The 24395-nt window shown below is 39.3% G+C and overlaps 1 protein-coding gene across 5 annotated transcripts in view; it reads left to right on the top strand.

Moving 5' to 3' along the window:
- The first annotated feature begins 598 nt into the window (after positions 1-598).
- Positions 599-24395, top strand: part of OGDH (oxoglutarate dehydrogenase) — a 95853-nt gene continuing 72056 nt past the window's right edge. For 4 of the 5 annotated variants that reach the window (XM_020984048.2, XM_020984051.2, XM_020984050.2 and 1 more), the window contains exons 1-2: positions 599-680; positions 20031-20276. In XM_020984048.2, coding sequence (XP_020839707.1) covers positions 20058-20276 — 219 coding nt within the window. In that variant the 5' untranslated portion in view covers positions 599-680; positions 20031-20057. Of the gene's footprint in view, positions 681-3047; positions 3239-20030; positions 20277-24395 lie in introns of all 5 variants that reach the window. The other variant, XM_020984047.2, reaches the window with a different exon arrangement.

The raw sequence follows: 24395 nt of genomic DNA, 5'->3' as shown, positions 1-24395 counted from the left end.
TTGAACTGACTAAGAAATATATTCCCTCCCTAAGGAGGTTCCGTGCAATCATCCAGCCCTTGCTGTCAACATCTAAGTAGAAGCCAATCGGGCAGGGCAGGGCTGGGTAGGGCACTAGGAACTATGACTAAGCGCTGTATGACCCGTGCGGAAAGAGTTGAGAACCGACGTGAGGGCGGGGGTCCCAGTTGCCTCCCTAGTTCACCCCATCTTTTCTACCACCTGCTCCCTGCTGCGTTCCAGGGTCTGCGAGCTCGAGTCCAGCACGCGCGCCCTTCCACTGTCACAACATTCCAAGGGCCCTAGACGTAGCAGAGTCACTGAACACTGTGACGTCACAACCCGGGCAGAACCCTCTCCATCCCTAGAGTGTACATCCCGCCTTAGGCCTCGCAAGCGACAGCTAGCCCTGGGAAGGAAGGCCCTCTCGAGAGGCAGCTGTCAGGTTTCACGCCCCGGGAGTCTAGAACTCGGGGGTGGGGCAAGTGGGTGACCGAGAGGAGGTGGGAAATTGAAAGCCCAAAGGCGGTGCTTCGGCATCTCCGGGCTCGGAGGGGGCGGGACAGACTGCGTGGTGACGTAACACGCCGGGGCGGGAGGGGGCGGGGCGAAGGCGCTGGTGTTGCCGAGAGTGGGGGAGTCGGTACCTCATTCCCGGGTGGAGCCGGAGTCGGAGACAGGTACCTCCTCTACTCTTACTGTTTGCCAGGGACTGGGACTGGGGTCATGACTGGGGCTTTTGTCCCATGGACTACAGAGGCAGGACAGCCGCGAGCAAGAAGCACGGACAATGTGTCCTTGCAGCCACCGCCCGGGTGACTTGGCCTGCAGGCTGGAGGGGGAGGGGGTTTGGAATTGAGGGGGGCGAAGAGAGAACGGGGTAGGGAGGAGAGTCAGAACCAGGATGAGGCGGAGGGGGGACGGGTGGGGAATGGGAGAATTCTGAAAGACTACCATTAGAGCCAATGGGCAAGGCCGGAGCGATTTGCAGGCGGAGATTGGCGGCTGCCGGCGCGCGCTGCGGGTCCCGCGCGGGCGCGGCGAGGCTTCTTATTGGTCGCCTGGGATGAGGGGGCGGGGTTACTTCGGCGGGCGGATGTGAGGGAACCAGTTGCTGCCTCCTCTCCCGTGACCCACAAGGTCGAGGGGAGAGCGTCACGTGGGCCGAGGAGAGGAGGTGATCTTGTCCGGACACTTCGTCCCGTTTGTCCCTTCCTTTTCTAAGCTTCGAGTCCGGGCCACTCCCACCCCCACCCCTCCGGTCCCGGGCACGCCCTACAGCTCTTTCGAATGCGCCGCAGCCTTGGGGATAGAACTCGCCCTTCCTACTACCGGGAGGCCCGCCCCGTCCCGTCTGGGAGTCCCGCCCACCTGACTGTCCAGCCGAGAGCGGCCGGCGGACAGGCTTGGGAAGTTGTAGCCGCTTTCGGGGCTTGTTTGTGCCTGGGTCTGGCAAAGCACGAGTCATTGGATATGCGTTTCCGCTTGGACTCTCGGTTCCTTAGATTTCGGAGCTAAGGGAGGTCTGGAGGAGACTGGAGTCAGGTTTTTACAACCACACAGTTACTCTTTTAAAAGCTCGTTAGTTTTCTTTAAAAGCTAAGGAAGGGGCAGGGTCCTTGAAAGGTCAGACTCATCGAGGACTTTATTTCTTGGCCTCCCATCTCCGACCTTGCCCCTAATCATATTGCTCCTCAATTTTCTTTCCTTAAGAGAATATTAAGATACCTGCCTCTCTTTCCAAGCCTCTGGGAATGAGAAAAATAGTAGTTACAAAGTACTTTTGAACTAGGGTATGAAGTTTAACAGACCTAAGCTGAGTGGCACCTTTTCATAGAGCCTGTGTGTTCTAGCAAGAATATCTTTGTGACAAAGTAACACTTAAAATGTTATGAGGTTGGCCAGCTGATGACCTTTCAGATAAGGCCTGAGATGAAATGGAAAGACTTGATTTTGAAAGAAGAGGATGGTTCTAGGTTTGAATCCCTGCTCTTCTACCTGCTACCTATGTGTGACCTTGGAAAAAATAATTTCGCACTTCCTCATTTTCTTTTTTTTTCCCCATGGAGGTAACATTTGCTTTTCCCCCCCAGTTTTTTAACATTTTTACTTAAACTTTTGAGTTCCAGAATCTATCCCTCCTTCCTTCCTTCCCCTCCCCCCTTCCTGAGACAGTAAGCAGATATAGGTTATACATGTGCAATTATGCAAAACATTAAGAAAAAAATGAAAGAAAGTGAAAAATAGCATGCTTCAGTCCGTATTCAATCAATATCAGTTCTTTCTCAGGAGGTGGATAGTATGCATCATCATTAGTCCTTTGGGATTGTCTTGAATCATTGTATTGCTGAGAATAGCTAAGTCATTCATAGTTCTTCATGGAACATGTTACTGTTACTTTCTATAACTTTCTCCTGGTTCTGTTCACTTCACTGTGCATCAGTTCTGTAAGTCCAGGTTTTTCTGAAATCATCCTGCTTCTCATTTCTTACAGCACAATAATATTCCATTGCAATTGTATGTCACAGCTTGTTTAGCCATTCTCCAATTGATGGACATCCCTTTGATTTCCACAAAAAGAGCTGCTGTAAATGTTTTCAAACAAATAGATTCTTTTCCCTTTTTTTGGATGTCTTTTGGTCTTCCTCATTTTCTTGAAAGGTTAGGTGGCGGACCAGATGGCCTGTAACTAAGGTCCCTTCCTACCCAGTGTCTCTGATCCTAAAGGAGGAAGGGAAGGAGGCCTTTTCTAGACTCTCTAATCCATGACCTTTGGCAGTTCTCCTAACTCCCTGTTCCTCACTTGTGAGTCCCATTAATTCCCACTTTCCAGAAGTTTAATAAAGCATTTAAAATAAGTAATAGGGAAGTGAAGTGAATTGTCAAAGGTCACAATTAAAGAATCTACAGGAAGGCTAACCAAGGCCTCAGGGTCTTATTAATGAAACTTTTTTTCTTTTAAAGGAGAACGGTTTTGCCAAACTCATCTGTTTGCTACTCCATTCCATCTTTTCTGACCCCACTTTCTCTCCATTGCCTTTTGCCAGCTTCCTATCTAGAACTGAGAAAGGGAGAGATGACAAACTTCATCTACTGCACTAGGCCACAAGAGGTGATATCTCAGGAAAGAACTTCTTTGGTGCTGACCTCATCTGTACCTTCAGTAACTGTGGCCACTTTTCCAGTTCACTGACTAGGCTTTCTTTGACCTCAGCAGCCAGAGTAGCCTTAAGTAAAAGTGAGTATCTTGGTCTTAGGCCACATGAGTCTATTTAAAGTTGCTTGATCTCTGCAAATCAGCTGGGAACTACAGAGAACTTCCTTAGCTTCTCCAGGATCACAGACTGTCTTCCCATTGGTGGGGTTATCCCTGCATACCCCAGGATGCCCTTTGCCTTTTGTCAACCCAGTTGGTTGTCCAGTTGCTTGGATACTATTTATTTTAGGTACCTGTTTTGATTTATCAGGTAACTGTCACATTATTTTTTTAAAAATTTTAAAATTCTGAACTTAAGAAACACCCTGCAAAATGAACATTACCATATAAAAAATGGAACAGAGAAAGGGAATTATAAGTGAAACCACAAATCTCTACTACATACATTTCAAAGTTTCTGTTCAACTCTAGTATTTTCATCAGGAATGTTTGGAAGTACTCTATTTTGAAAGTCCATCTTTTCCCTTGTAGCTTAATTTTTTATTTTTAAATTAATTTTTAAATCAGTGAAAATCCACCTCCTCTTCCTCTCACATCCCAGTCTTCATTGAAAAAAGAAATCTCTGTTACAAACATTTATAAATTATTTGTATTTGTGCTTTCCTAGCCAGAAGAACATAGGCCTGGAGGCAGAAATCAAAAAATCAGTCAATAAACATTTATTAAATGCCTATCTTGTGCCAGGCTTTATGCTAAGGCCTAGAGATACAAAGAGGCAAATGACAGACCTAGCCATCGAAGAGCTTACAATCTAATGAGGAATACAGCAAACAAACAAATATATACAAATAGACTATATACCGGATAAATAGGAAATAGTTAACAAAGCAACTGCACTAGAATTAAGAGAAGTTGGGAGAAGCTTTCTGATTTTAGTTGAACCTTAAAGGAAGCCAGGGAAGACAACAGGCTGAGAATATTTCGAGAACTGAGTTCAAATTCAGCCTCAGACACTAACTGTGTGACTCTGGGCAAATCATTTAACCTCTCGCTCAGTTTCCCCAATTGTAAAATGAGGATAATAATAGAACCTACTTCCAGGGGTTGTGAGGATCATGTAAAATAATATTTGTGAAGTGCCTGACAGGTAGGTATTTTAAAAACATGCTCATTTCTTTTTCCCCTTCATTTCCACTTACATTCATTCTTGTGAAGGTAATTTGGTATATCTTTGGTCATTACTCTTAATTGTTAATCCTTACCTTTTAAGCATTTAAATTGTATTAAAAGGCACTGTTGGTAGATCTAAATTTGGTATTTTTGTTTTGGCTCAATTGCCTGTTGTTTTCTTCTTTTGTTTCTGCTGATATAGTTTTGTCTAGATATTATATCCCTGTCCTCACTAATTCTGATTTTATCTGGCTATTCCCCATGCCTACAATGCTCTCCTCCAGTTCACCTCCTAGCTTCCCTGACTTCTTTGAAGTTGCTAAAATCCCACCTGTAAGAAGGCTTTCCTAATCCCCCTTAATTCTAGTGCCTTCCCTCTGTTGATTATTTCCTTTTTATCTTGTATATAGCTTGTTTATATGTAGTTATTTAGTTGTGTCCTTCATTAGACTGTGAGCTCCTCAAGGACAGGGATTGTATTTTGCCTTTCTTTGTATCACCAGTGCTTAACACAGTGCCTAGCACCTAATAGAACTTAATGAATGGCTATTGACTGCTTGATTGACTTTTTTGCTTATTCCTTTACTCCTTCCCCCACTCTTAAAGGTTCGGTATCTCACCTTGTGTTTTCTAGCTCTTTGCTAGGGATCCAATAGTCTTGCAAAAGGAGTATGTTTGGGCTTCTGCTGGCCTACTCAGTGAGGGAGGGGAGAGTGCAGAGGATAAGATATATAATATGATGGTTCAGGCAGGAAGAGAGGTCATTGATTATCTTTTCTTTGAATGTGGAGGGAGGGAGTAGGGGAGAGAAAAAAGGCAGACATTAATGGTCAGGTTTTCATGGGGAGATGGGAGTGTGCATAAGAGTTATCAGGGACTGGCCTGTAGGCTATCTTTGGTATATGTGTAGGTTACTGACCTTTGCTCTACATACTTCCATTTTCTTCTCCTGGAGGCGCGCCCCCCCCCCCCAATACTTGCCTGTTGAAATCTTAGCCATTCTTGGTGGCCCAAGTTTAATGTGTCTTCTTTCAAGATGACTTTTATGATTTTCCAGCATGATGTGTAGTGGAAAATAGTACTAGATTTCAACTCATAGAAACTGAATTCAAATCCAGGTTCTATTACTTAGGACCTGTGTGACCTTGGACTAGCCCGCTGACGTCTAGCTAGTGAGTGACAGGGGCAGAAATTAAACTTGCAATTCTTTGACTCCCAACTCTGTAACACACGATCTCCCAGTGAACCCTATTTGAAATAGTGGCCTCTTCTGAATTCCTAAAGCTCTTTGCATCTTAAGACACTTTTTTTTTTGGTGAGGCAATTGGGGTTAAGTGACTTGCCCAGAGTCACATGGCTAGTGAGTGTTATGTGCATGAGGTCGGATTTGAACTCATGTCCTCCTGACTCCAGGGCTAGTGCTCTATCCACTGTGCCACCTACCTGCCCCTGACACTTCTCACATACTACATTGTATTGTCTCTTCTATTAATTTATAAACATTTTGAGGTTAGGGAACAAGTCTAATTGTCCTGTATATCCCCACATCTCCAGCATTTCCATACATAGTAAGTAGTTGGTCATTGAATAAATGAACAAATGCAAATGACTCCTAGATTTATATTTCTAGTCTTCAGTAAGCTGCTTACTAGACATTTCCATGTGGATGTGCCATTGTCTCTTCACCAGTATTCAATGTGTGTGAAATAGCATTCCTTATTTTTCTCTCATACCAGCTCTACTTCTTTATTCTCATTAGAGATGGGATGATTCTTAGAGTCACCTAGGAGCAAAACCTGAGTCATTTTCATTCTTCCTTCTCTGAAGCAGCCATATGGTATTCTGGGTAGAGCTCTGAACCTAGGGTCAGGTGGACATGAGTTCAAATCCAGCTTTGGACATTTACTACGTGTATGCTCCTGGTCAAGTCACTTCACTTCTACTTTGGTTTCCTCATCCATATAATGGGAACAATAATAATAATAACACTTATCTCCCAGAGTCGTTGTGTAGATAAAATGAAGATAATATTTGTAAAATGCTTTTCAGATCTTTAAGTGCTATTTAAATGTGAGCTATTGATATTATCATTCCCTTGTCCCTGATAGCCATTAAGTTATTAAATCCTGTTGAATTTTTCCTGATTATTATTTTTATATCTCTCTTTTATTTTTTCATTGTCACCATTTGAGTTTGGGCCTCATTTCCTTTATATGTAGACTATCGTAATAGCTTCTTGGCTGCTCTGCCTGGATCATACATAGATCATAAGATTCGAAGCTAGAAGGAACCTTAAGAAATCATTCGGTACCACCCCTTAATTTTATAAAAAAGGAACTTGAGGCCCAGAGGTTTTAAGCCTCTCTTTTCCAAAACCACACAGGTTTTTTAATCCAAATCCAAAGCTCTTTGTTGTGTATCACTATTGGTAATAAGGGAAACCTGCCTGTCCGCAGTCCCTTCCCCTTCCATTGAGTCTAATACATTGCCATCAAAATACACTAAAATGCCAGATTTGTCATTTACATCCTCTGCTCTGGAACCTTTGGTGCATTCTCCTAAGATTTTTATCTTGGTTTGTCATTTGAGACTCTACAATGTATCTCCTAGACCTGCTAGATTAACTATCTTTTGCCCTACTCTTCTCCAATATGAACTTTCTGTTATAGTCAGGCTATACTTCTCACTTCCTTGAGAACATATCTTGGCATTTCTTTCTTTATACTTTTTTTTTTTTTTTGCGAGGCAGTTGGGGTTAAGTGACTTGCCCAGGGTCACATAGCTAGTACATGTCAAGTGGTTGGTCTGAGGCCAGATTTGAACTCAGGTCCTCCTGACTTCAGGACCGGTTCTCTATCCACTGCACCCTCTTTATACTTTTGATCACAGTGTTTCTCCCTTCATGAAATATCATCCTACTTCCTTTTCACCTAGCCTGTTCCTACCGTTTCTTCAGGGCCTAGCTCAAGACCTACATCTGCCATGAAGCCTTCCCTGTTCCCACAGGGAAGATTCGACCCTTTGTTATTTCCCCGCTTGCATAAAGACAAAAATTCCCTTGAACTTGGTTTTCATTTTGATTACAGACTGAAAACTGTCAAAGCCTCAAATCCTGCTAATCTTTGAGATTATAAACAGGAGGTTTCCTAAAAGTGCTGAACTGAACTTTTATTATATATGCCACACATTATCACATCAGTGGGAAGGTGCACCATGTAGTCTAGTGGATAGAGAGCTGGTCTTGGAGTCAGAAAGTTCTGGGTTCAAGTCCTGCCTCAGACACATACTGATATATAATCATTGCCACTTTGTTGTCCTGAAAAGATCTCTCTGTGCCCCCAGCATATAGGCCATAAGTTGCACATATACATTGGTAGAGGGATTTTGGGGGGAGCTCCCTATATTAACAAAATTGATGGTTTTGTCAAAAGATCTATCTAATCTATATACCAGACCTGTGATTGCATTGGTATTTTATTGATATCAGGACCTCCTAGAAGAGGAAGCTGCCTACACCAATGCAAGTCAGAATCTTTTCTATAACTTAGAGTCTGATTAAGTGACTTGCCCAGGGTCACAGCCAGAATATGTTAGAAGTAACATTTAAACCCAGGCCGTCTTGTTTCTGAGGCCAGCTCTCTAAGCTCTCAGTCCACTACAGAACACTGCAATATACGTACACACATACACACACTCACACTGCCTTTTGTTCATTTTTAAGTGTTAGTATGGGCTTATTTTAATTCAACAAACATTTGTGTGGACATCTATAAGCCAACATGCCAGGTGCATCTAGGAAGAAACAAAGTTGGTATGCATCAGTAAAGTACAAAGTAGAATTTGATTTGTAAGCTCTAGTGTTTCAGGGAAGGGAGAGATTCCTTCTGGCTAGATTAGTTGGCATTTGGGCTGGGCCATAAAGGGATGGGTAGGATGGTAACAGGTGGCAATGGAAGAGGAGAGCATAAGTAGGTAAGCATAAACAAAATTGAGATAAAAAATTGAGGCACCTATACAGGGAAGGGCAAATAGTCTTGTTTACTGGAGTTTGGGTAACAATGGAACTAGTGTGAGGTAAGACTGGAAAGGTAGCTAGGTTGGTGTTGGAATTGGAGTTGACCAACTTGCTTGCCAGATATGTCCTCTCGGGGGAGAGCAGAGACTGTCTCACTTCTTTGCTTCTACCACAGATCTCAGCAGAGGGCTTTGTGTATGTTGTTGAAATCTTTCATTTATGTAGTCCTGCTCAATTATATGTTACTTGGTGTAGCTTTTATTTAAAGCTACAGTTTATTATCTTCTATAGCATCAGTATCTTATAATGTGGTATATGTTTGGTATTTGTTGAAGCCCTGAGCTCAGGCTTAGTCAGGATGATTTTTTCTTTTTTTTCTTTTTTAAGGCAATTGGGGTTAAGTGACTTGCCCAGGGTCACACAGCTAGTAAGTGTCAAGTGTTTAGTCTGAGGCCGGATTTGAACTCAGGTCCTCCTGACTTCAGGGCCGGTACTCTATCTACCTCACCACCTAGCTGCTCCAGGATGATTTTTTGATGTATATTTTCCATACCAAGGTAGTACATAGAGTATTGAGGAGCGAAGTCTCTTTCTCGAGGTGAATCACAGTAAATGCTTTTTTTTTTCTTTTAATAACTCTTGATTCTGCTTTCTTGGCCTTCTCTCTAGGCCTGGTTTAGTCCTTTAGTTCAGAAGTGTTATACTCACAGCCTGTCTACAAAAGTACCCCAAGCTAGATTAAAATATCTTTGAAAAAGGGGCAGCTAGGTGGTGCAGTGGATAGAGCACTGGCCCTGAAGTCAGGAGGACCTGAGTTCAAATCCGGCCTCAGACCAAATACTTGACACTTACTAGCTGTGTGACCCTGGGCAAGTCACTTAACCCCAATTGCCTAAAAGCAAAAAAAAAAACTTTGAAAAATGTTTAACAAAATAAGCAAAAATATAATATGGCAGAGACAATGATAATTTGTGGTTTTCTAGGTCAGTATGCAGACAGCAGGGATCCTTTTCCGTTTGCCTTTGACACTGCTTCTTGAGCACGTTGGCTCAGTATAATGCCAGATTTAAATTGGTGCATTGAAAAAAGCATGCTATTCCTTAGGATCTTATAGCCAATGAAATTTAGGCATTTCATCCTCATGTACCCTAAGGAATGGTTCCCTCCCCCTCGTCGCCACCCCCTTTTTCCATTTGGTGTTAGCCTCTGTCATGTCTCTTCTGTTGAATGTAGATCTGAGAGGAAGTTTTTGGACTGCTGTTTAGACTCCTGTGGTGGGCCATCTTGAATGGCAGAAGATTTAGCTGGTGATTCACTCAACCTGTGTTTTCTCTAGAGACATGAGGATCCCTGGGGAAATAAGGACAAAATACATAACGTAAACTTTTACTGCTTTTTATATTTGGCTTCAGATTCTCCTTCTCTACTTCCTCCTCTTCTATAGTCTGTTGTTCTATACTATCAATGTGGTTCTGGGAGTCCTAACTACTCCTGGAAATATAGAATAAAAATTTTACCACACCACGTTATCATTGTTGACTAATGGTTTTTGTTAAATTCAATAGTTAATTAAAGGAATATATTTGGTATAGTAAACACCCCTCTAAGAAAGCAGGAACAACATCTGTTTTCTCATAACATTTTTTCCCATTTTTAGATGTAGTATAAATATAAGCCAATTTTTCCCCTTAATATTAAAATTTTGTTTGACAATTTATCTTCCCCCTCTCCTTTCTCTGAGTCTTTTTTTCCCATATTGTCTTTTGTTGGGGGTAGCTAGGTGGTGCAGTGGATAGAGCACCGGCCCTGGATTCAGGAGGACCCGAGTTCAAATGTGGCCTCAGACACATAACACTTACTAGCTGTGTGACCCTGGGCAAGTCACTTAACCACATTGCCTAACCAAATTTAAAAAAAAAGGCATTCCACATCGTCTTTTATCACATGATAAAAATCATTTCTCAACTCTGGAAGATGCCATGAATTTCATGTATAACTGTAGTAAAGAGGGTAAGAGAAGATTTGTGGGGGGGGGTTTTAGGTTTATTATTATATAAAAAGTAATTTGAATTTTGATGGCTTAAAAATCATTTGATAGCCTGTTGTTACAGCACTAGGGTAAACATAGTTTCCAAAATGTGAGAGACTAATACCATGAGCCACACAGTATTCCTGTTAATTAGATAACCTAGAAAATCTTTGTATAATAACAACTTCATATTTTGACTGCCATAAGAAGGAGAAATATGGTGTTTTAAGATAAGATGCAGACATCTCAAAGATGAATTGCATAAGGAGCTATCTCTTCAGGCTTAGTGGTTAGAAAGGCAAGTACTAATTTCTTTGAATAGATGAAGTATTAGCTCATGCTTTAAAAAATTCTTTGTTGATATCGGAATCACCTGTCAGTTTAGGTTTGTAGACTACAGGATTTCTGTGAAGGACTAGAGACAGAGAACTGTAGTAAAATGCCACTTGGCTCAGTCAGTTAATTGACTCTGCTATTAATTTTGACATTGGGAAAGTAATTTTATCTTTTGGGGTCTCAGTGTGTACATCTGTAAAATGGTGGCATGGGGGAGCATTTAGGTCATCTCTAATGTTCCAGATCTAAAATTCTGTGATCTGTGATTTGGGCTTGTTTGAGCTTGGACACACAGATTTTTGGAGCTACAGGGTACCTCTGACCATCATCTAATCCAATCCCATCATGTGACAGATGAGGAAACTGAGGCTCAGAGAGGTTAAGAAACCCTGGGCCACATAGCAACTATTAGAGATGGAATTTGAACCCAGATCCTCAGACTACAGTTAGAAGTTGGAATCTCAGTTGGGAGCATGAAACCAGGTAGTAAAAACTGGGAAAACTTTGAGCTTGTGCAGAATACCTCCAAGACTATCCAAGTAGAAGCCTTACCTGTTCAAACCTAAGAAACGTAACCACAAAGAAGCTAAAACTTGGTAAATTAATATTGAAATCTCCCTTGGAAGTGTAATTGGCATAGTTCTGGGTTCCTGTGCATCAGGCTTCTGCTTTCCATTTATCTGTCACTTTTTTGATAATCTACTTTAGTGTTACTAGTAGGGTAGTGGACATCAGTCTCTTCTGCAGCAGGCATTATAAATGTGTAGGTTAGGCTTTTCCTACAAAGAATTTAGCTTTTTAAGTTAAACTGGCTAGTTAACACCTTATGGGAGGACTAGAAATTACTTAACTAGTTTAATGAGAGGTATTTGTTGTGGCCTCTGTGTGTGTGTGTGTGTGTGTGTGTGTGTGTGTGTGTGTGTATATATACACATGCTTTGGACTCTATTATTGCAAAAACTCTTGTAATCTGACTTATAATTGGGGCAGAATTTTAAAAAATCCAAATGTCTTAATCTTTTTTTCATGATTCCAGACCCAAGTTGGATTGTTAAGTTATAATAACAAACACAAAATCTACAACAGAGGCATTTCTCCACCCCACGCCCCCATTTCTATTGACTTGGACGGTCAAATCTGAATTGTATATTAGTCTATGTATGACCAAAGAAGGGAAGAGAAGCATTTATTAAGCACCTACTACGTGATAGTCACTGTATTTAGCACTTTCCAATTATTTTCTCATTTGATCCTCACAACAACCCAATCAGGTAGGTGTTATTATTTGTCATCCCCATTTTATATTAAGGCAGACGAAAGGCTTCTAGATTATAGATCCCGCCTCTATCTACTCTACCCCAGAGTTGCAATGAGACACAAATAATAATGTAATCAATTCAAAAAACATTTATTAAACATCTTTGTATAAGGAGCTGGGATTACAAAGCCAAAAATGAAATTGTTCCTGCTCTCAGAGTTGGGGATGGGGTTGGGAGGGAATATAACATTTACACAGATAAGAAAATACAAGGTAATTTGAATGGGGAGAAAACAGCACACAGAGAGGGGAGGAGATTAGGGAAGGCTTCAAAAGGAGTGGCACCTGAGCTGAACTTTGAAAGAATATTAGGATTTCTAAGGCAGATATTAAGGAAGTGGGAGATGGTCCCAAGTGGTAACACTATTTGATTTCCAACTGCATTTCCCATTGGGCTGGAACTGATAACCTAATTTATATAAATTATAACTTCAAATGTTACAAATTCAGATACATGCTTAGCCATACGTTGAAGGCATGGAGGTTGGCCTGTGTGAAAATATAAAAGCAGGAGATGTCTTGAATCAAAAGAGACTTGAGTTAAATAATTTAGAGAGTACACTGATAATTTCCCTGGACTGTAATAGCAATATGTTGTTGTAGAACTAGGGAGTCAGTCTATAGAAGCTCCTGCCTTGGTTCAGGGCCTGCTGTACTCTCTGGTGCTTGTTTCAGTCTCCCACTAACTCAAGGCCAGCCACATTTCACTTGACTCCCTGGCTCAACAGGCACAGAGAGAAGGCAAAACTACTCAGCTCCCGTTTTATTTCTGTTTATCTTCCACCAAAGAAAATTACTTTGAAACTGTAAATGTAAAAGCATTAGGATAATGATATCCCAGGATTCTGGAGAAAAATGAAAATAATGTTGGAATAAAGGAGGTAGAAGAAAGATATATGAATGCTGGAGGCAGACAAGATTTATTCAAATTTTCAAATGAAAAAGTAGATTTCACAAATTACAGAGAGGTAAACTAGAATAGATGACTGATGTTCTATAAAATACTTCTAGAAGCAATGTAGCAGTACTAGTTCATGAATAGAATATTGGGCCTGTAATCAGGAAAATATGAGTTCAAATGCTGCTGTCAACACTTTCTAGCTATATGACTCCTAACTTGTACTCGATTTTTAGGCAGCTCCTTAAGACCTTGACTGTTAGTGGAGTAACTTTCCATATAACCTGGTACACTGCAGGGAGTTCCCTAGTTGAGATCACAGATACTTCATTTTTTCTTATATTGTAAACTCCTAGAAGACAAAGTGATTATTACTAGGACAATTATGGCATGGATTCATGAAATACAAGTTATGGCAAAATAAGATTTCAGCAAGGCAATTGATGAAGTTTCATGATATTCCTATGAACAAAGTAGAGACATGTCACCAGGTCAGTAGTATAATTAGGTAGATTGACAGCTAGTTGCATCACTATATCCTAAGACTGTTGATGAATGCATTGCTGCCAATCTGTCCTACCTTGTTGTATCCAACATTTTTCTTAAGGCATTGGTTGAAAACATTCTAGTCATTGCAGATGCCTCATAGTTAACATGGATAAAATGTTGAATACCAGGAAAAAAAAAACCACCCACAGTGACCATGTAAGTTAGAATGATGGGCCAGAAACAACAAAATGAAATTCAGCTAATATAAATGTAAATTCCACCTTAAGTTTAATAAATTCTTTCAGAACAAGATGAAGCAAACCTGGTTTGAAAGCAGTTCAGGATTTTCATTGACCATGAATTCATTATGACCTATTAATATACTCTTAGGCTGCCCCCCCCTTTTTTTTTTGGAGAAGACTAGTAATTTAAGAGGTGTGGTAAAGAAACTCCTTGAATCAATGCATATTAGCAGCTTTTCTTAATTTTATAGTCTTAGAGAGTTGCTTTTGAGTCTTGAGAGGTTTCAGTGACTTGCTCAGGGTCATGCAGCTGGGATTTATCATATAGGTAGTACTTGAACTGTGAGCTTTCTGACTCTGAGGCCGGCCAACTCTTTAGTAGGTGATGTCTCCTCTCTCCAGGCTAAACAGCCCAAGTTTATAGATCAAGCAATGGGAGACTTACTTTATATTAATTACTGAGTCACATTTACACAACACATGAAGCTTAGCCAAGCTCCTGCACAATCACCCACAGAATAGGGCAGTGCAGAGAGCTGGCTTTGGAGTCAGAGGACTTTGTGATCTAAACCCTGTTTCCCTCCCTGTGTGATCTTTTGCACAAACTTAATGGGCCTCAATTCTTTTATCTGAGGACGCTGGACTTGAAGGCCACTGAGGCTCCTTCTGGTTCTGAATCCATGATTGTGAAAGAGAGATGTTAAGACCCTTACTCCATTACACATGAGGAAACCAAGATTCTGAGCTTGTCTGTAATCACACAAGTAGGAGGTATCTGAGGTAGGAGTCTTCCTGGTTCCCCCACAGGTACTTTTTCCACTCTGTCACACTGCCTTTCTCACTAGGAATCTCTTGTCCAGATTGGTGGAAATAAAAGTAGACTTTAGATCCAGACTCTCCACTAGTCAGACTGTGGTTGGAGAATTGTGTCTAATTCTGGAGCTGTATAAAATGAGACATTTACAGGCTATGTCCAAGAAGACAAGACAACTAGGATGAGGTGGGGAGAGTTCTGAAAACCTTGCCATTTGAGGAATTTTAGCTGTTTAATTTAGAGATTTGGTGAAGGGGAGGGGATAGCTCTCTTAAAGTATTTGCAAATGGAAGTATACTTACCCCCTATATCTTCAAAGGACAGAACTGAGACTAAGAACTATAGAGAAGCATCACAGCTATTTATAAAGGAAGTTCACAAGAAAGGAAAAACTAAGGCTAATCAGTAGAATTTGTAGGGAGTCAAAAGAATAGCTCAGAATAAGAAAGGTACTTTTTAGTAACTAGAACAGGAAGAGAAAGGTTTAGACTGCCTTTTTAAGTAGTGAGTTTCCACTGATAGAGGTATTTATTAATGGAGAGAAGCCGGATTATACCTATTAAGGATGTGGGTGGAGGTGCACTAGGTTTGGGGTTTCATCATAAAATCATACATTTAGAATAGAAAAGGCCGCTTTGAAGTTGTCTAGTCCAGTCCCTTCATTTTGCATGTAGGGCAGCCGAGGGCCAGTGAAGTTAAGTAACTAGCCTGCATTTATGCTCAGGTAGTAAAGCTGAACTTTAAGGAAGGTCATGTGATTCAAGGTCCTACTTGCTTTACTCCATCATGCTAGTAACTTAGGCTAAGAAATTCTCACCAATCCCAACTTTCAGCCTATATTTCTTGCATCTTTAAAGGTGTCAAGTGAGATATTTAGGGAAGAAGTGAGGGAGTATTTTCATTTTAACGTCATAGAAAGTTCTGTATAATTTTGCAAGAACTAGGATAACTTTTGTGGTTCCCAATCATGTATTAAGGATTTTCTTAAATCTATCCTGCCCTACAGGAAAATAGAAAGGGAAGTGGGTGGGGGCAGGGGATAGAAGGGAGGGCAGGTTGTGGGGAGGGGTATGCAGAATGCATGTAGTCTTGGGTGGGGGAGGGGAGAGATGGAGAAAAATTGGAACTCAAAATCTTGTGGAAGTGAATGTTGAAAACTAAAAATCAATTATTTTTTAGAAAGAATAGCAATTTTTGAAAAAGCATTTTCTTGATGAAAATGTTGAACCATACAAGAAGAGAGCCTCATTGATGACTACTAAATGGAAAATGAAGCTCTCCACTTTAGTGAAGTGATTTGTTAGGTGGCACTGTGGTGATATGCTCAGCTGGTGTTCCTAGAGGATGTAAATTTTGGGTTAGTGTTTTTCTCAACAGCACATCTGCTAAGAATTCATATTCTGAATAGCTTTTGTGGACATTCCTTGATATATCATTAACATCATGGTATTTAGAAGGAGCCTATATACTTTGCACAGGCTGCAGGTAGTCAGCTGTGGGCATTATGCATTAAAGGCACATATTTTAAAAATTCTGTTAGACAAATCTATATTTCAAGGCCTACAGATAGTAATACTAAATTGCCTTTTCAGTCAACCTTTCCTTATTGGAGAGCATTTTAAATATCAGTTGAAAACATAAGTTTGGAAAAATACTCAGAGTTGTTCCTGTTTGATTAAATGCTTAGCTTTGTAACTTTAAAAAAAATTATTTTATTGATATCTTTTGCTTCCATTTCACCTTCATTTCCTATATTCTCTCCCTCCTTTTCTATTCACTGAGCCATCTTTTCTAACAAAGAATAAAAACAAACAGAAAAAAGGCAGTTCGGTAAAACTAACCAATACCAGTCAAGTCTAAGAGTATCTGCTACGTACCATATTTACAGTCCTCCACCTCTCTTCAAAGAAGGGATTTTCTCTAGTGCCAAGCTTGGTCACTATAATTACATAGTAGCTTTGTAATTTGCACCTGAAATGAATGATTCATTAATAGTATCATTTTATAAATTAATGGTCACCTATGTAAGAATGTTCAGTTTTGAGATTTATCCCTTGTTTGCGCACTTGTAAATGAAGTTGTGACATATGTATCTCTATGAATAACTAAGTTTTCACATAGTTTCACATGATACTAATAATTCATGATTATTTTGTATCATTAGCTCTCACAGATACTATCTTTCCTTCATGACTAGAAATTTTAAACCTTTGTTCTTTTAATGTACTATCTTGCAATTTGAAGATCATAAAGAATAGTCTTATAAATGACAGCTTGGCTAGGATTTTAAAGTAAGAGCTTTGTACTAGTGGGTAGAAAACTATCTGTAACTATTGGTCTCCCTTGAAGAGGGGGTTTTATATCGTTCAAGTGAGATGAGGAAGTAGTCATGTTGGCCTTGTGCTCTGATTTGTGTATAAGATGATGCCTAGCTTTTTTTTTTTTTTGGCTAGGCAATGGGGTTAAGTGATTTGCCCAGGGTCACACAGCAGCTAGTAAGTGTTATGTGTCTCAGGGCAGATTTGAACTCAAGTCCTTCTGAATCCAGAGCTGGTGCTCTATCCACTGCTCCACCTAGGTGCCCCATGACCCTCTTTGAGTCTCAATTTCCTCATTCATAAAATAAGGATAATAATAGCACCTATTGTTGTAAGATTATTATAAGTTTAAAATAAGATATTTGTAAAGCAAATTTGCCAACCTTGAATGGTAGCTATTATAATTATTATTATTACTACCATGTTTATTAATAAGCTTAAATTTACATCGCACTTAGAAAGTTTACAAAGTCCTTTCTGTACGACAGAGTGTTGAAGTAATTATAAATATTATCCTCATTTTATAGATGAGAACCCTGAGGCCAGAAAAGAGTAAGTAGTTTAATATCATCTTACAATTAGTTAGTGTTGTACACTGGAGTTAAATGCAGATCTCTAGACTTCAGTTGCAGTGCCACCCTTTACTTACTGTGATGATTCAGAACCTTTGCAACACTAGTCTTACCTGAAATGCCCTTCCACTCTACAAAGTCTAGCTATTGTAGCTTAATTTCTGTCTCTTCCATTAAGGGCTTTTAAGATTGTCTCCGGCAAAAATGATACATCTTGTAAAAGGGTAAAGCTTGATGTTTGTTCCTTCCATTGTCATGTAACTGTTTTCTTCTGTCTGTGTCTTGTCCAAGCATTTTCTCTCTCTTTATCTAAGCCTCCTGGCTTCCTTCAAGTCCCAACTCAAATCCCAGCTTCCCAAAAGGAAGCCTTTCCCAATCCTTAATTCTAGTGTCTTCTATTGATTATTTCCAGTTTATCTTGTTAGTATATAGTTGTTTGCATGTTTTCTGCCCTGTTAGATTATCAGCTTCTTGAGGGCATGGACTCTGGTTTTCTTTGTATCCCCCAATGCTTGGCACAATATTTGACCTATGGTGGGTGCTTAATAAATGTTTATTGACTGACTGACAATCTGGGTTAACATTTTGGAACTGAGCAACCAAGTCATTATCCCATTCCTCCAGGACAACTCTTCTTACTCCCGGAGTCAAATGAAGGGACTTTCTCCTTTCTACTGATCCTTTAATCCTTTCCCAATGGAGAAGAGTGAGTGCTAACCTACCAGTTACTTCTGGTAGACCTTTTAGATGGGTTGAGAACCACATGCCCTCATCGGGGAAGGCAATGACATAAACGAGTTATTCTTTATTAAAAGGCTTGGTACTATCCTAATTCCATTTCCCTGAGAAAAGCCTTTTGGTCCAGTGGCTTTTCTAGGATTTTGAAAAAGGCATTAGAGGAAAATATTCTAAAGAAACTAAAAAGGTTTTTAATATTCTCCCACACTAACCAGTGAAGTAATTGCTGCTATAATCCAATCTGCCAAGTCCCTTGGTGAACTCTCTTGAGAACCTTTGGTGCTACCAAAGCTCAGCTTTCCTCATCTGGAACTTCTCTGCCTTTTAAAATTTATTCTGTCCTATATACCTCACCCAGGGACCCAAGCCCCAAGTTTCCCCCCTTCCTTTGTAATTATATGCAATGCTGATCTTTTGTGTATGAGTGAGGGGCTTGCTTCTTAAAATGTGATGGCTGTCATCTATTTGAAATCTACATATACAAACATAAATTCTTTTTTTTTACTAAAATGAATTAAAAAATAAATTTAGTAAAGTGTTAGTAAAGAGTACAAAGACAAATAAACATTTCAACTTCTCCCTTCTGTGAGTTTCATACTACTTATCCTATTTATGTTACATTCATTTATTAATTATATGCTGCTGCATGGCATCTTGAACTTTTAAGTTGTTTATTTTTACTTAATTTCCCTTAAGTTGACCTCTTATTTTCCCAATCATTTTGTAAGCCTCTGAGGGTAGGAACTGTCTTAATCTTTTATCTCCCTGAAAGATTAGTATGGTGCATTGTACACAGTAGACTCTCAAAATGTGTTACTTTGATTTGACTTAATCACTTATTTTGCTCCTCATCTTGTCCAGTGTGCCAAATGCTGATTATACACTGCTACTGAAGGTAATTCTGGGTTTAAGGTTTTATTTCTGTCATTTTTTATCAACCTTGGGTATCTATAAAATATTCACTGAAACAATTTTTAAAATGATTATATGTAAAGCTATAAATTTCAAATTATTCTCTATCTCTTGTCTTTCCATATTCCTTTATAGTCTTCATATTTGTATTTTTTCATGTACAAAAGTATTCCATTATATTTATATACCACATTATGTTCAGCCATTTCCTAATAGCACTATAAATTTGGATTGTTTTCCCTTTTTTGGCACCACATCTATGCAGGCAATTTTGGTGACCATGATTTTTCTCCTGAATAACCAAAGTAGTACTTAAAGGAAGTGTAATTTCCTGATGACACCCTGTCTGTGGTTTAATAGGTGGTTTTTGAGATTTGTGTGGCTAGCCTGGTGATAGACTTTTCTGAGCTTACCTTTGCTGGTCCTTGAATAGCAGACAAATAGTCTGTGTGTCACTAGACCCATACTTATCTGTCATTAATCAGTATTTATTAAATAACTACCATGTGCCAAACCCAGGGGATACAAAGACAAAATTGAAATGGTCTCTGCCCTTAAGAGATTCATTCTGTGAGGGTAGGAGTTATCAGAGTTTGACAGTTAAGTAATATAGTAAATGGAGCACTGGATTTGAAGTCAGGAAGACCTGTGTTCAAATCTGGCTTCAGACATTTACCAGCTGTGTGACCCAGGGCAGCTTACTTAACTTCTATCAGCCTCAGTTTCTTTATCTGTAAAATGAGAATCCTCACAGGTTTATGAGGATCAAATGAGAAAATATATGTATGTGAAGCTTTTTGCAAACCATAAAACACTATATAAATGTTAGCAATTAATATTGTGCACCCTTGGCATAGCCTTCAAGGACCCAGGCTCACCTCTACAACTTGGGAGTGAAGATTAGAGTAGGACCTCTGAAGGGACCAAGTTAGTTGAACGTAATGTCTAAAAAGATGAATTTTTCCCTTTACTCCAGTTGTCTTACTTCTTAAGTATTGTTTTGTTTATTCCTCTTTCAACAGGAGCTCGTGTGAGGCTTCAGGACAAAAATGTTTCACTTACGGACTTGTGCTGCTAAATTGAGGCCATTGACGGCCTCACAGACTGTTAAGACACTTGCACAGAACAGGCCAGCAGCTAGGACGTTTCAACAAATTAGGTGCTATGGTGCACCTGTGGCTGCTGAGCCTTTTTTGAGTGGGACTAGTTCAAATTATGTGGAGGAAATGTACTATGCTTGGTTGGAAAACCCCAAAAGTGTACATAAGGTAAGAAAGAGCTCCCTGGCATCAACTTTTCTTCATCATATCTTTTGATTTGAGCAATTCAGTGATTGGTTTCAGGTAAGTGCATTTATCTGAAGGAGTCACCAAATAGAAGGCAGCATAGAAGGCCCGCACCATTCAGTTCTTGTACATCCGACAACAAATTTGGATCCTGCAGCATCTGGATGAACAAAAACAGCATTCTCTGGAGGCCTGGCTGAAAAGTCTGAAAAGCTTTGGAAGCACTAAGCACCTCACCTTTCAAAATTCAAATTTGTCTACGAAGAATACAAGAAAGTGCTTCTACCTTCACCAAGGATCTCACTCAGCATTTGCTGTTGGGGTGGAGTGTGACAAAAAGAAGGCACTTGGGATGGAGTGTTCATGGAGGGCTTTTTTTTTTTTTACTAATACTGTGAACATGTATATTTTCATGTTTTTAAGAATCTTATAATCAATCAATAAGTATTTATTAAGTAATTATTATGTGCCAACTGTTAGATACACAAAGACAAAAATGAATGGAACAGTTCTTCCCTTAATGGAATTTACATTCTAATGGGAGATAACATGTATACATATAACTATGTGCAAAACAAATATAAGATAATTTCAAGAGGAAGCACTAACATGTTGGTGGGAGGATCTAATGTTTGTGCATTCCAGTATGTGTACATTCTTCTAATAGAAATCTGAAGCTTACATTTTAAGTTCCCTTCCAAAGGGTGGGATTTTAAATTCAGATTTAATGACCATTTCTTAGGTTTTAAGTGAATGTAAATTTGTAGAAAGGATAAAAAGGGAAAATCATGAAAGTAAACAGTATTTCTGATTTTATAATGGAATTAAATGAGTACAATTACATATATTTATAATATTTGTAATTTACAATATGTATTTATATGTGTGTATTTTTGATAATGCAAATTAAAGAGGCAGCATTGTGTAGTGGATGGAGAACCTGCCTTGGGGTAAGGAAAACCTAGATTCAAATTCTGCCTCTGACACATATCGTTTGTATGACTCTTTTGGCAAGTCACTTAACCTCTTGTAGCCTTAGGCAGCTTTTTACCTAGAAGTTACAAAGAAGATGCTTTTCCTTCCTTAGTCTCACCTTCACAGTGGGCCAGTAGGCATATTCTACAGATTAAAGTTTTCCTGCTCTTTAAAAATGGATCTGCCAGAATGCTTAGGAAATAGTTTATAGCAGCAATGTGATAATATAATCTGATCTGTTAGGGTTTCTACTTTTTTCAAAGGTCTAGAATTCAGAGTGCCTTAAGATAATCTAGTCTGCTTGAGAATCTGTTAAATGTTTCAAATGGCCAGAAATGGCCTCACAAAAATAGCACATTTATGCTCATAATGTGCTGTTTTGCAATTTGAAGATCATAAAGAACAGTCTTAAATGATAACTTGGCTAGGATTTTAAAGTAAGAGTAGTAGGCAAAAAACTGCCTATAGCTTTGAGGCTCCCTTGAAGCGAGAGGAAATTGTCATGTTACCCTTGTGCTCTGATTTATATGTAAGATGAGGTCTTTTTTTTTTTATGGCACCACATTTGAAGTTTTGTTCAGTCTATAAATTGGCTGCCCAGAAACACCTTGTACGAATAAGTTGGAAATTTTTTTTTTGGAAGCAGATTATTTTGAGATTTTCTGTATTGTGAAATTTGATATAGGTATTTTAGGTTGAGAGAATATCCATTTTAGGGTCTGCATAGTTTCCCTTGGTCGTAAACATTTTCATTGGAGGAGAAGGAATGAAATTAGAACACTTATGACCTCTTAAGAGCCATGCATTGATTTTGGAGTAATTTTCAGTGTAATAATGCTCTATTCATGTAAAAATTTTTAGAACCATAACTGACATTTTTAAACATTTCACATTTTTATTGATACCTTTTTTATATCATTTATATTTTCCAGTAATCTTTCCTCTCTCTTCTAAGAGAGCCATCCCTTATAACAAAGAATAAAAAAGAAAGAGAAAAGAGTTCAGCAAAAGTCTTAATTGTGTGTATCATAGAGCTTCAGTTTATGGAAATAAACAGGACAGCTGTTCTTGATGTCTCTGAAAAGCAAAACTGGGCTCTGGAAGGAGATGTATATGAATTATTAAACAAGGAAAGGGCTACAGCACAGCATTGCTAATGGAGTCAGGTATTCAGCAAACACAAATATTTGGCAGCATCGAGTATTGATAAAATTTCAAGATACTTAAGGTGCAGTGTGTAAAGCACATCTAGAGATAAGCCATTCCTGTCCTCAGTTTAAAAAGAATAAAGATATGTGCTCACATGAGGGTGCACAAGCAAATAACCCTATGTAGAACAGATAATCGGAATTTAAACTTGATGTGATTTTTTTCCCTCCACCATGAGCCAAAATGAGCACTTGATTGAGAGCCAGATGTTGTGAATGATTTATTAAATGAATTTTACTTTTTTTTTTTGAAGGAAGCAAACAGCTTTGTTTTGAAACTGTATGACTAATGTTATGTCCCAGCTTTCAGTGTGTCATGTTTATTTTGAAAGCACATCTCTTCATGAGCATCATAAGTTCATAGTTCTGTTTGTAAACATGATGCTATTTAAATATGTAGATATTCTTCATGTCCATCTGGCTTTCACTAACCTGGGAATGGAAGCTGCCCAGTGAAGCTTCTTGGTATAAAATTGAACTGCCTGGTTTGGTTTGGTTTGGTTTGGTTTTTTCTTTTTAAGAATTCTTATTTTGGGCTTGCCCTGCAGTTTTGTGGGGAGTTGTAAGGAAGGACAGAAGTGCTATGGTATTAAACAGTCAAATGAGTTTTCTGTTTTCTCTTCAAAGAAAAAAGGATATTTTAATCACCAGGTCCAGGTTTTGTCCCACTCTTTACCTTACTTTGCTTCCCCCTGCTTCCACTTTGCAACAGAGTTATGGGCCAATGAGACTGAAACCCTTTGGTGAAGTAGCACCTTAAAGTCTCAGAGACCAAAGGTGTTTAAGAGTCAGTAAATAAAATCACACCTGAATAGTTGCACTGGATGATGTGGAGGGGAAACAGCTCAGTACAATGTGAACAGTCCTGGCTTGGGAACCAGAAGTCCTGGGCTAGATCATCCTAGGTAGCCATAGCAGGTTACTGTACTTCCACGTTCCTCAAGAGGGGATTGATCCAGATCATTTGTGGTCCCTTCCAGTTCCAGAGGGTTGGTTCTATGACTTGATACCAAAAAAAAAAAATACAGTCAATACTATAATGGAGGGAATGCTGTCATTGATGTTATCAAGTTCTTTCAAGGCAAAGTGCTAGGTATTAGAGCTATGAAGATTTAAAAAAATGACAGTCCTTACCCTCAAGCATTTTATTCTGTAATAGGCAAATAAAGGTTATGCAAAATAATGTGTGATGGGAGCAAAATAGAAAGAGATCCAGATAAAGTGCTCTAGGAAAAATAGAGGCAAAGAAGAATGCTTTCAAATAGGGAATTAAGGTTTCATGGAAAAGATGACACCTGAGCTGAAACAAGAGGAATTCTGAAAGATGGAAATGATGAAGGAGGACATGGTGGGTAGGAGAGGAGAGGATTTCTAATAATCCAGAATTGGTGAAACGTTGTATACCAGAGGAGGACCACAGTGAAATTATCCTGGATAGATAGAGGCAAATTGTAGAGGGCCTCAACTATACCAGGATAAGGAGTTTTTATTTTATTACTTTTTTTAAAAGATCTTTCTTATTTGTTTGTTTTAGTCTTCAGACTTCACTTTTATAGGATTTTTAGTTCTAAAATTTTCCTCCTCACCCCTCCCCAAGACGGCCTGCAGTCTGATATAGGCTATACGTGTACAGTTATATTACACATATTTCCACGTTAGTCATGTTGTGAAAGAAGAATCAGAACAAAAGGGGAAAACCAAGAGAAAATTTAAAAAAAGAGAGTGAAAGAGAGAAAACAGTATGCTTTGATCTGCATTCAGATTCCATAGTTCTTTCTCTGGCTGTGGATAGCGTTTTCCTTCATGAGTCTTTTGGAATTATCAGGTGTGGGGAACCTTGGCCTCAAGGCCTATCTTAGATCATTGCATTGCTGAGAAGACCTAAGTCTATCAAAGCTGTTCATCACACAATGTTGCT

Source organism: Phascolarctos cinereus, unplaced genomic scaffold (genome assembly GCF_003287225.1).
Source record: "Phascolarctos cinereus isolate Bilbo 61053 unplaced genomic scaffold, phaCin_HiC Scaffold_2;HRSCAF=192, whole genome shotgun sequence".
Lineage (NCBI taxonomy): Eukaryota > Metazoa > Chordata > Mammalia > Diprotodontia > Phascolarctidae > Phascolarctos > Phascolarctos cinereus.
This window is presented reverse-complemented; position numbering and strand designations above follow the sequence as displayed.